The 13,543-nt window shown below is 39.7% G+C and overlaps 1 protein-coding gene across 1 annotated transcript in view; it reads left to right on the top strand.

The window, feature by feature from the left end:
* The window catches only part of LOC121961725 (pleckstrin homology domain-containing family A member 5-like), a 142,743-nt gene that overhangs the window by 87,380 nt on the left and 41,820 nt on the right, over positions 1–13,543 (top strand). The window contains exons 7-9 of the mRNA XM_042511784.1: positions 4,799–4,899; positions 6,044–6,159; positions 8,426–9,547. Coding sequence (XP_042367718.1) covers positions 4,799–4,899; positions 6,044–6,159; positions 8,426–9,547 — 1,339 coding nt within the window. The remainder of the gene's footprint in view (positions 1–4,798; positions 4,900–6,043; positions 6,160–8,425; positions 9,548–13,543) is intronic.

Genomic DNA, 13,543 nt, shown 5'->3' with positions numbered 1-13,543 from the left:
AAGATCCAAGAAAAATCTCTGTGGAAAAACAAGGAACAACAAGGAAGTGACATGGGAGAAAGGTGCAAAAAACATCAATAATAAAATGAATGTAACATAATTATATATATATATATATATATATATACACACATACATGTAATTAAAACCACAGTCTTTAGGACCTTTTCCCAAGTGTTGGTTTTGGGTTTTTTTTACAATTTCATTATAATTTCTTTCTTTTTTTCAACCATTTACAAATACTTGGGGACATTTTGTTGCCAAATTGCTGATTGCCTTTTCCCCCATGTTTCAGAAAGTAATCCAACTATGCTCATAAGAGGTGTCTGAATGCAGTACAAGAAAACAGATGTCAGTCCAGGTTTCAAAGGGTTAAGGGTTAATGTTATGTTGATAATAAAAGTCTGTGTGTGTGCCCTTAAGTGGGGCAGCTGTGACTCAGGAGGTTTAGCAGGACATCAGTGTTTGAGTGTGTGTTTGTGAGTGCAGTCTTTACCATTTGATAAGGGACCAGACTGTGTGTTAGAAGTTGAAGTAGTCCCTTAGACACAGTAACATTTGACCGATTCAGTTGAATTTTTAATGATTGCAGTTCTCTGTAACTGTGTGCCCTTTGTTATTTCTGCCAAGATATTTCAGCTGACAGCCTGCTTGGCTGCTGTTCTTTCAGAAAGATGAAGTAGGAGATGTTGCTCCTAAATTTAAATTCAAACTGGATGATGAATGGAGTTTGGATATGGCAGACACTCAATCTGTGAAGAAGCCAAACTACATCACAGTATGATGGAAGTAGAATGGATCACTTAGCCCTTTCTCACCAACATGTAACTCAAATGTAGCCCTAACCTGCACCTTATTTCTAAAGATAAACTGGTTCAGAACCTAAAAAGATGTTTCTTAGTTGGAACCAGAAAACAGGGCACGGTCCTTGACCTGAAGTGCGAATGGTAACAACATCAGTGGGCTAGTGACGTTCTACAGGTTGGAAAGAGAAGATGGAAAAATGCAACAATGGAGAAGTCAAATGAGAAATTGCCAGAGAAAAAATGCTTGACTAAAACAAATATCTCTCTTAAAAGAACAAAAGTTTTAATGTCAGTCAATGTAATCCATAATTTTGTTGCTACGGTTTGCTTCTGTTGTGCAATGCACTTTGTTGGATGACACATCCTTGATCACAAAGGATCAGCTCAAAACTGGTGGGAACAATGTTTTTTTTCTGCAAGATAGCAACAATGTTCCAGGAATACTGTATAGAACCAGTTCAAGAGCCAAGGCTGATTTGGTGGGAAAAGGGGTATCTGTGGTTTCCAGAGTGGAAGCATTACTTATTTACAGTAATGACAGAAAATATAATTAGTTACCTCCACCCGTGAACGTGAACTACTTTTCCACAGTAAGCAAATTATTATGTTTACCATAACTATTATTACTATGTGTGCACAAGTTTTTGTCATGAAGTATTTTGTTTGCACAAAGGATTCTGTTGTGTGTGCACAATATAAAATATGTATTTTTAGTCTCTATAGTATAAAATAAGTACAGAATCTTGTTGTAATAAACCAAAATTATCATTTATTATCTTTACTTTAATCTAAGTGTCAGGGACTCTGATGTTTTCATGAGAGACCTGCAGCTTCCTGTAAACGTCAGTGATGCTGCTTAACTTTAACATGTCAATGGCTGTTAGGAGGCCTTCTCTAAAGCAAACACCCCCCACACTGCAGTGAATACCTACAGCAGCTCTCTGCATGCCAGCTCACTTGCTGCCTCTCTTTCTTGCTGGTTTTCTGTGTGCGTGTGTGTATTCTGTGTTTCAATAATTCAGCAGCATGATGGGGATGGGGCCGTAAGAGCTGCAGGGCTCACCGTGCAGCCTTGGCTAAAGCAAACAGCAGCGCTGGCTCCAGGCCCTGTAGGTTTTTGTTGCAGCTGGTGCAGCAGCCATGGTTCTTTCTTCATTGTGCTACCTTCAGTTTGTCGACTCTGAGCTTCCATTAGAGCAGCGTCACGCTGTACAGAGCACAGAGGCAGCAGAATCATCCAGTCATTACCACCCAGACATGAATCAGCCTAAGTCCTTGTTGTAAGGCCTTTTTTATGTGGCATCAATAAATATTTAAATATTTACTTCGTTAGAGGAGCTGACTATAATGAATTCATGGCTGCCTATCACATCTTTCGTGTTTAGTAGCTGTTTTGCTTCTAAAATGTGGAAGATCAATCAGAGATCTGTGTGTGTGTGTGTGTGTGTGTGTGTGTGTGTATGTAGTGTGTGTGTGTGTGTGTGTGTGTGTGTGTGTGTGTGTGTGTGTGTGTGTGTGTGTGTGTGTGTGCGCGCGTGTGTGTGTGCACAGGAACAGAAACTACATTGTAGCTCAGACAGAAAGGACCATGTTTGTGAGAATATCCAATCATGTCATATTATGTCTGTTTGCCTCATTCTGATCAGCCTCAGTAGGAGTCAGTAGGAGTTCCATCATCATCTGATAGGCAAAGCAAGGCAGCTTTATTTGTAAAGCACATTTCATACACAGGGCAATTCAAAGTGCTTGACAGAGTAATAAAATACAAAAACATAATAAAAGATACAGATTTACAATAAAAGAGAAAGAGATAATATATAAAAGGTGAAATCAATTACTAAATGATAAAATAAATAAATACAGTGCAGACAAGAGGTGCAAAGATAAAAAGATAAGATTTATTTTTTTAAGATAGTTTAAAATGATTTAAAATCAAGTTTAAAAATAAGTTGGTAGTCAGCAGGTGGAGCAGGCAGTGTGAAAAAGGAACATTTTTAGCTTTGCCTTTAAAGTGATCAGAATCTGGGCTTGTCGAACCTCATCTGGGAGGTTATTCCAGGTTTGTGCTGCATGATAACAAAATGCTGCTTCACCATGTTTAGTTCTGACTCTTGGACGCTCAGTAGGTCGGCCCCTGATGTTCTGAGGGTCCTTGAGGGTTCATATGTCCCAAGCATGACGGAGATATATTTTGGTGCTGAGCCACAGATTGATTTGTAGAAAAGCAGTGAGATTTTAAAGTCAGTTCTCTGAGTGACAGGTAGCCAGTGTAAGAATTTTAGAACTGGAGTAATGTGGTCATATTTCCTAGTTTTTGTCAGGAGTCTCGCAGTTGCCAACAGCTTGTTTTGAAGGGCCAACAAACAGACCATTGCAGTATTCTAACCTACTAGAAATAAAGTCATGGGTGAGCCTTTCAAGGTCTTGCTATGACATTATTCCTCTGACTCTGGCAATGTTATTAAATGATAATAGGCAGATGAAGTTACTGATTTGATGTGACTGTGAAAATTTAAATCAGAGTCCAGGATAACCCTGAAGTTTCATGTTTTACTCTGAGTTATGAGAGAGAGGGATTCAAGGTGAGTGTGGACACTGCCTTTCTTTCTTTAGACAATGATGTTGGTCTTATCCCTATTGAGTTTGAGAAAATTTTGATGCATCCAATCATTGATTTGCCCAATACAGTGACATAGATGTTCTACAGGTTCATAATCACCTGGTGAAAGTGATATGTATATTTGTGTCATCTGCATAATTGTGGTAGGCTACTTTGTTATTTTGCATGATCTGGCCTAATGGAAGCACATAGAGATTAAACAAGAGGGGTCCCAAAATGGGCCCCTGTGGGACCCCACATGTCATGGTCATCTTCTCTGACTTACAGTTTCCAATTGAGACAAAGTACTTCCTGTCATGAAGATATGACTTGAACCATTTAAGGACAGTGACAGAGAGTATTGTTGAAGGCATGACCTGACAACACGATCCTAGGGTCGTGTTGACAGACCTTCTGAGAATACTCCTAACATAGCCTTAAACATTCCAGCAAGGAGTCCTGGCTTTGTAACAATTGAAGATAAGAAGCAACTTTTTGCAGGAAAGGACAGAAACTTTCACTTTACTGAGGAGATGTGGTTGAAGCTGTTGCTAGGTATGATACATTCTTTGAAAGATGTGAATGGTTGTCACCGACATGCCCTTTTGTGAGCCTGGAAGCTCTGGAAACCCAAAACAAACAAAATGAACTGTGTCACAATATGAGTTTGTAAAAGCTGTGTGATTTTTATAGTTGCAAATGATTTAGTGTTGGGATCACCATATTTCTGGCATTATATCATTATTGTGTTAGGTTGGAGATGTGAGAGCATCTCTAATGAGATCGGCCGCAAACATTCTTTCTGCATAATCTAACCTGTAGCATCTCATTTGCTTACTGTCATCCAGCATTTAGAGAATATTTATTTCCCACCTCTTTGTCTTTGCACCATTTTCTCCTCCATTTAAGAAACTCTTAAGCCCCCTATAAGTCCCCCTACTTATTCAAAACAGTTTTTCAGTTTAGGAGCTCCCTTAAAGCAACATTAGTTGAGTCCCATCCCTTTAGGAGAAGTCTGGAGTACAAGGGTGTATCTATAGATACACCCTTGATAGTCAGTTCTTTGATGTAAGTGTCTCCATCTGTATAACAAAAAATGGGGCCATAGAGATTTCCTCCCTTAACTCCATCTGCTTATAAAGCAACCCCACCTTCAGTTCCTCCCCTCAATCACAGCAAACTTATCAAAAACTAGTTGTGTGTTAGCGGTCCATCCTTTTATTCATTCTACAGCCTCATTTGATGCTGATAAATCTTTATTGATCGTCTGTCCACTAACCCAGAGCTACAGTCGGACTCGGCTTAGCTTCCTGCAGGTGGGTGTAGCTCTGAATGGAAATTTCCCACTCTAATATGTTGACATATGACTATTCTTCTTTCTTTTTTGGTGCAGATGAAAAAGAGGATAACATCCTGGGAAGTATCCTGCTGCCAAGCTTTCACATCTCCATGTTGTCTGTGGATGACCACATCAGCAGGAAATATGCCTTCAAGGTAAAACACAAGGTCGAGCTCCAAGGTCACTACAGGTTTTTTTTTACATGTTCTCAAACAGTTAGTCTTATTGTTTTTATGTATTTTTGTCTGTAAAATTAGGACAATGGTTTATTTAATCCTAAAAATGTCCTAAAATCTGTGAAATGTCATAAAATCTTACAAATGTCCTAAAATATGGGAAATGTCCTAAAATGTTCAAAAAGTCCTCAAATCCTAAAAACATTATACAGTCCTTGAAATGCCCTAGAATGCGAGAAATGTCTTGAAATCCTACAAATAACCTATTCTACAATCCTTGAAATCCTAGCAAATCCTTAAATCAGAGAAACTTCCTTTAATCCTAGAAACATCCTAAAACCTGAGAAATGTCCTTAAATCCTAGAAATGTCCTAGAAACAGCCTATGTTAGATGTCCTTAAAAACTTACAAATGTTCGAAAATCCAAAAAACATTAAACAGTCCTTGAAATGTCCTAAAATATGAGAAATGTCCTAAAAATCCAAGAATTGTCCAAAAATCCTAGATATATATATAGTGGTTCTATGACAGGCCCCTGGCCTCCTGTCATTTGCAAAAGTAGCCCTCAAGCAAAGCAGGTTGAGTATCCCTCTATAGGTTATAAAATACCAAAGTTACCCTTTAATCCACAGACATAAGATGAATTGTTCCTTTAAGGTTGCAGTTTACTGACAGTGATCTTAATATCCATCATAGTTTATGTAATCAGCACTTGAGAGTAAGGACTTTTACTTGGAGCTACTTTACAGAGACTCACCATTACTCATGCACAGCAGAAATACACACACACACACAGTAACCTCAGTGTCACTCTTACAGATACAATTTAACCCAATGCCAAAATACACACCCCCTTGTTTTCACACGTGAAGTGTAGTACACAGATGAGCACACACACACACACACACATACCCATACACTCACACTTTACAGAAAAACCCGCTCTTCTGCCAACAAAGATGATGTTAAGATGCAGAGACTTCCTCGTGATATCTCAAGGTCACCATCACACTACTGTTTTATCTCATCCTCTCTCTTCGTCTCGGTCTGTCGGTCTCCTCCTCCTCCTCGTGTTTATCTCCCTCTCACTGTCAATATCTCCCCTCTCTCCCTGCACTGCCAGGCCACGCACCCCAACATGCGGACATATTATTTCTGCACTGACACCGCCAAAGAGATGGAGTCGTGGATGAAAGTGATGACAGATGCTGCCCTCGTCCACACTGAACCAGTCAGAAGGTGGGTACTCAGAACGGGGACATCCTCACAGACAGATGGTGCTGAAAGGAAATTTGACACACATATTTATATTCAGCAGATTAGAGTGTTATAAAATGCATGAAGGGTTTCATCATATCTCTAGAGTCCCCTAAATGCCTCTAAAAGCACAGAGTTAAGAGTTCCCTCTTATTCATGAAGACTGGAGTCAACTCCTCAGCTGAGGGGCAGACAAAGCTGAGCTTGTTGTCTGGGTGTTGTTGAGTTTAATGAAGGAGCATACCATAGTCATTGTTAAATATTTTGAATGAGAAATAGAACCATCATTTCAAAAGAAAAAGCTGCTGGAGCTAATTTAAAAATTAACAAAATAACCCAAATTTAGCTATACCATACATTAGGGCCTGCAAGGACAGGTATACCACATAGACAGACTCAGAGTTCAGGCTGGACTCTTGAGATCAGGTTTATTATAGCTTCCATCATGTTGATAGTTAAAGAATCATTTAATGCAACTTGTGTCTTATTATGCCTCTGCGTTGGTGATAGCTGAGGTCCACTCATCCACCCCACTGGCCTTTCTTGTAAAGATGATATCTCAAGAATGCCTAAAGGGAATGTCTTTGAATTTGGCACAAATATCCACTTGGACTCAAGTATGAACTAAGTAGATGGTCATAGGTCAATGTTCAAGGTCCCTGTGACCTCTCTCTCTTATTATTGTGAGCGCAATATCTCAAGGAAAGCTTGAGGGAATTATATCCAATTTGGCACAAACTTTCAATTGCCCTCAAGTATAAAGTTTGGTTGTCATAGATCAAAGGTCAAGGCCACAGTGACCTTTTATCCGTCTCATTCTTGTTAACGCCTTATCTGATTAAAGCCTTGAGGGAATTTATTCAGATTTGATCAGAAACATTCTCCTTTACTTAAAATTAACTCAGTAGATTTTGAAGGTCAAAGGTAAAGGTCACTGTGACCTTGTCTGTCTCATTCTTGTGGACACAACATCTCAAGACCACCTTCAGGGAATTTCTTCAAATTTGGCACAAACGTTTAAATAGGGTTGAGGATTATCTCATTAGATTTTGGTGGTCAAAGGTCAAGGACACAGTAACTTGCATTCATCTCATTCTTTTAAAACGCAATATCTCAAAAACACCTTGAGGGAATTTCTTCAAATTTGGCACAAACATTCGAATAGAGTCGAGAATTATCTCATTAGATTTTGGTGGTGAAAGGTCAAGGTCACAGTGACCTTGCATTCATCTCATTCTTTTAAAACACAATATTTCAAAAACACCTTGAGGGAATTTCTTCAAATTGGCATACATTTTTGAGTGGACTCTAGGATGAAATGATTGGTGGTCAAAGGTATTGGTCACCGTGACCTTGCACTTGTCACATTCTTTCAAAAACAAAATTTCAAAAATGCCTTGAGGGGACTTATTCCAGTCTGAAACAAACATTCACTTGGACTCCACTATGATGGTCAAAAGTCAAGGTCACTGTAACTTTGCATCTGTCTCCTACAGTGAACCTAGCATCTTAAAATGGCCTTCAGGGAGTTTTCTCAAATTTGGCACAAACATTCGAGTAGACTCAAGAATGAGCTGATTAGCATTTGGTGTCAAAGGTCAAGGTGACCTCATCCAACATGTTTTTGCCATAACTTTAGAAGTCATATACTTACATTTCACACAAATGTCTAATGAGATATAATAATAGAAATGTCCTTAAATCCAAGAAATATCCTTAAGTCCTAGAAAAGTCCTAAAATCCCAGAAACATGCTGAAATCCTAGAAATGTCCTGTAATTATAGAAATGTCCTAATATCCTAGAAAAATGTATAGGGTGCTGTGACTGACTCCTGGCCTCCTGTCATTTTGCAAAAGTGGCCCTCATGCAAAGCAAGTTGAGTATCCCTGCTGTACAGTGTGAGCTTGATCCTTTGTTGTCAGTGAGTGTCACACTGAGAGAGATATTCCTCTATAAGTTTCAAGTTTTGGGTTTAAATATGGAGTTATTCCTGTCAGAACGGCAATAATTGTTAACTATTGGTGACCCAATACCCAGTGGGAACTGACTCCCCCTGCACTGTCACAAGTTTCTGATAGAGATCAGAAACTTCTCAGAAGTGAATAGCCAGAAAGGAAAGATGGCAGAGATAAAGAAGCTGTCAGACGCACACAGAACTTCTGACACCCATGATCTCTTTGACATCTCTCTGAAAACTTTACTCTTTCCTTTACTCTTTGTAACATTCCTCTCTTTGTCTCTTTCCAGACTGGACAAGTTGAAAGTAGATCAGCGGACTCCTCAGGAGCTGAACAACTTGCTGAACCACCGAGTCCTAACCCGGCCCGAGATCCAGAACAACGAACGCAACCGTGAGCCCTTGCGACAACACTCCCTGTCTCGAGTGGACGACAAACGGCGAATAGACCTGGAGAAACACAACTGCCAGCGAGAGCGTGAGTACTACACCTTACAGAGAGACGGGGAGAAGTACTCGCTGAAGAAAGATGGCATCAGCTACATGCTTCAGAAGGATGGAGAGAAGTACCTCCTCCACAAGGATGGAGAGAAGTACATGCTGCAAAAAGACGAGGAGAAACCCTCGCTGCAGAAAGACGAAAGTATGTACACAATTCACAGGGATCTGGAGAAGTATGCCGTTCAGAAAGTGGAGGAAAAATGCACTGTGACGCCAACAGAGGAGAAATATGCTCCGTCTAAAGATGGAGAAAAGTACCTGCTCACAAAGGACGGAGAAAAATATGCACTGCAGAAAGTAGGAGACAGGCACACACTTCAGAAAGATGGACAGACATACGTTCCACAGAAGGAGGTAAAGAGACAGCTGTCCCTAAAGGAGACAGAGAGGTACGGCACAATAAGGGAGGCGGACAGTAAATATGGTACCATCCAGGTTGTGGACAAATATGGCACGCTGAAGGAAGTGAGGAAATACAGTACGCTACGAGAGGGGGATAAATACGCTACTCTCAGAGACGCAGGGAAGTATGCCACAGTCCGAAGCGGGGACAAATATGGTCTCCAGAGGGATCCGAGTGCAGAGAGGTCTCTTACTAAAATAAGCAGCATCAAGCTGCAACCGGCTCAGGCTGCCGCCATCGCAGCCGCAGTGTCTGCATCTCGCCAGGGCCAGGCCAACCTTACTGTCCAAAACACTGCACAAGTCAATGGCTCGGGGTCCACAGCGGGGGAGCAGACAGGAGACTACAGCCCTGCAGAGGTGGACAGCAGCCTGGCCATGGCTCCGGGAAAAACTCCTGCTCCGGTCCAGGAGACAGAGAGAGGCCTGTCCAGGACCAACTCCATGCAGCAGCTGGAACACTGGGTCCGCACACACCGGACCAGAGGACTGGATGATGACACCAGAAGGTGAGACTCTCTGACTGCATCTGTGCTTTTCTAACCGAATTTTTACTTTTAAAACATGATATCTTTTTTACTTTTGCAGTGTTAAAATTGGGTTTTTGTGCATAATAGAGAACCCCATGAATGAGTACTAAAACCCAAAAATCAGTCAGCACCTCAGCACCTCCCATTCCCAGAAAATCTGAGACCGAATATTGTTTACCTTATTCATCTGGATGTGACTCCCTGAACGACTGTATGTGTGTGCAGTGTTTTCTGGTCAATTTGTCCACAGTGACTCTAAAAAAAGCTTCTTTTAAACCACAGAACACATTATACATTAACAGCTCACTATATATTTTTAATCAGGATGATGTTGATTTCACATTAAACGTGATATAATTCCTTCAAATCATATCATACTGTTACTGCTTCTTATGTTTAGGATATGCTTGGTTTTGATTGGCTGAAGTGTGTTTTTACTCTGCTGTTGTATTACAGCTGATAGATTATCCTGTTAGTTTTTATCACAGATATTATTCAATCCATAAAATTAATTTTACTCTGATTTGTCTAAAGTGGCTTATATGTCTCTTTCAATTTGGGACATAGTCAGACTTAAATATAGTTCCTGATTATAATGTTTAAATCCACTGCATTAAGTTTCAGAGCTTGCAGAATGAGCAGCCGTCATGTTAGAAGTCACAGCCTAAACAGATTGTCTATATTAACTTGTGCATTAACCATACATCTTCTTCTGTCAGCTCTCGCCTTTGTTGAAACAACAGTGTCACTTTGTGCTGTAATACATTTTAATACTGAAGTAGGCAGCAGGCAATCAACTATTTATGAATGACATGCTGAATGCATCACTTGACTGGTTTTCTGTGAATGTGCTCAGAGTCTGAAGCAGAAAGCCTGAATTAACAGAAACAACTGACGACCATGTTTGTCGTACCCTTTTAGCTCTGAGCGAGGCTGCAGGATTTGTGGAGCCAGCTCAGTTGAGGAGAGCCTGTTCAGCTTGCTTTGTAGTATACCCCCCTGAGGAAACAGGCTTGTTTATTTCAAAATCATGGGGAGAAGGAAACTTTACCAGAAATGGACCCAAAATTAGCAAGAAATTTGTAAAAGTTACAATGTTGAAAGTTAAAAGTTATTTGAAAATAAGCAAGTGATCCTAAGAAAGTGTTAAAATAATAGAATAATATATATATACATTACAGTCTGTGAGACAGACTTATATATATATATAAATTAAGTAATATTTATTATTATTTATTATTATAATATTTATTATTTATTATTTATTTATAATTATTTTAAAGATATAATTATAAGAATTAAAAATGAAGTTTTCTGGACATTTTTCACTATTTCTTAGATAATATCTAATAATCTATCCACAGTTAATTTTCAGGTCATTTTCTTGTCACCTAATGTTTTAATGTTTTTTTTTGCAATTTGCAGGACATCTCCTGCAAAGTTGCTCATGACCTTTTGTCCCCCTGATGTTCTCTGTGTAAAAAGTACATAGAAGTCCTGAATGGAGGGCATGTTGGCACCAGTGGTGTCTTTTTCAGCCCTTACTGTTTGTTGTAGTCTGTTTCTGTATTTGGTGGCTGATCCAAACAACACAGTGATGATGTGCAGAGAACAAACTGGGTTACAGCAGTGTAGAAGCTGCAGGGAGTTTGTCCTCTACTGGGCCTTGTTTCTGATGGTGTTTCTGTTGAATAGCCACTTGAGGTGCTGGGAGATGGCGGATCCAGACTCAGTGTTGTTCAGTATGCTGATGGGGGCTCCTTATGAAGTCCACGGTTATCAGTTTTAAGCGTTTTCAGCTCCAAGTTGTTTCGGTTTTTACAAGAGATTGCCTTTGCAGAGTGGAGCTCTTTTTTTCACTTAATTTTGTGGCAGTTAAAATGTATCTTGATGTACTTTAGTTTATTTGATTTATCAAAAGGACAGCGTGCAATGACATTGATCATTTACAAGAAATTAAAACATGGTCACACCAGATTGAGAGAGATGCTAATTTCCATCAGTAGTCCTTCACTCAACAGATTGATGCAATACATACAGGTACAGTACAGAACACATGAACAGCAGAGGCCCCAACACAACAAAGGACAGTAGGCACACTGGCAAGCAAAAAACATGGTGTACACAATTACTTCATTTCAACAAGTTACTAGTGCAAACACTATGCAATGTGCAATACAACAGTCGGTGTGAAATACACAATAATGACATTTAAAATGACCAATGCAGAGTTCTTGCCCTACAAAAACAGTAGCTACAAATTGCACACTAATAAATACAACATGAAAATACAAAATAACTGGATTTAAAGATTGACCAAGTTACCAGAACAAATTCCTTGCAAACAGTAGGTGCACATTGCACATCACAAAGTGCACGTATAAATATGATGTTTTCTTCTTAAGCCAAACAAAAACTTTTTTTTTTTTTGCAAACTGCACTTTCAGGTCATAAATTTTAACCCTTATACTCCAGGAGAGGTTTGCTTCTCCCATTCAGTTCTTGTGTGTCTCCCTCCATCCTTGCTCTTAGCTTGCAGATCAGAGGAAGCTAAAAGCGCTTTGTGTCACCATAGATGTGTGTCAATTGGGAATGCTGGTGTTTAGCCTCCTGTACCGAGGAATGCAGTGGAACAGTTGCACAGAGTGCTGATGCTCTCCTCTCCTTCTTCAGCCATGAATAAGTCATAGATGTGAGAGTGTGATGAGAGCAGAGTGAGCTGAGAGCTGCCCAGACACATTAGTCATCTTTATCAGCACTTAGTGCAAAGGAGGAAAAGCGAGTTACATTGTTGTAGGACTGATTGTTATTGTTGTTAACAGCATGTCATACTAACAGCCATATGATTTTAGTGAACACAGTATTAGAACAGTAGTGACTGACCTACTGGTTCCAGCACCATATTACCAGCAACAGCTTCTGTCTGTGCTTCCCTGTATATGGATTCAGCAGAATAAAGCAGCTGCAAAGTAAATAGTTTAATACGACCACGTCTCCAACAGACAGACAGCAACGCTGCTTCGCTGACAGAGAATTGAGGACCAACTATCTCTGGAGTTTCTATGAAGAAGTTTTTGCACCCAAATGAGTAATTAACAATTGGTGGCAATTAATTCCTAGTGTTGCAAACTGATGTTCTCCTTTGCCAAATGTTCCCTCAAACTCAGGGAGCATTTCGAGTTTGTTTCAGTGTTTTAGTATCAGCAAAGAAATCTTGTTTTTAGTGTGATAGCATAAAGAAAGAAGACAGGCAATCAATAAACTGCCCCAGAGCACAGGAGTGATGTATTTTTCAGTGTTGATGTTCCCCTCAAAGGCCTGAAAAGGAGTAGTGTTCCCCTATGGCTGATTGTCTTGCTACTGACTGGCTAAGGATCAGTTTTCCTTTCAAACAGGTTCATGAAGTTCAACTTCAACTTCAACATCAAGCATAGTCACATAGGGTGGAGGACATTGTTCTGGGAATTTATTAAAATCATTATGCAATTATTGGCTTCATAGCACAAAAAGCCGTTCTAACCAGGGGTGGTGTAAACATTCAGGGCTCAGCGGGTAGTGGCCATTGCTTAATCCTTTGAATGAAAATTAATACAATATCTTGTCAAGCAACTTGATAAGAATTTCCAGGTCATTGTTTTGCTTTTACTAGTTTTACTTGTGTGGATAATTGATCTGTCGATCCAGTCTGAGCTGATCAGATTAGATGGAGGGATGAGAGGGCCAGCTGTTTGTAAGTGAATGCAAACATTTTACTTTTATTGGTGTTCTGCTGCTCCGCCTGTGTCCAGAGTAAGCTGCACTCTGACAGTGTGGTGCAATGAATAACTTTATAGTCAAATATATGTTTTTATCATGATGAATGGTCCAGACCCAAAAATAATAAATCAACACATGGTGGCAGATGTTTCATTAACAGGCTGCTACAAATAAATGAGTGTGTGTGAAACGTTGTGATTGCATGAAGAGAAACAAAGT

This window comes from Plectropomus leopardus, chromosome 22 (assembly GCF_008729295.1).
Source record: "Plectropomus leopardus isolate mb chromosome 22, YSFRI_Pleo_2.0, whole genome shotgun sequence".
NCBI classification, from domain to species: Eukaryota; Metazoa; Chordata; class Actinopteri; order Perciformes; family Serranidae; genus Plectropomus; species Plectropomus leopardus.
This window is presented reverse-complemented; position numbering and strand designations above follow the sequence as displayed.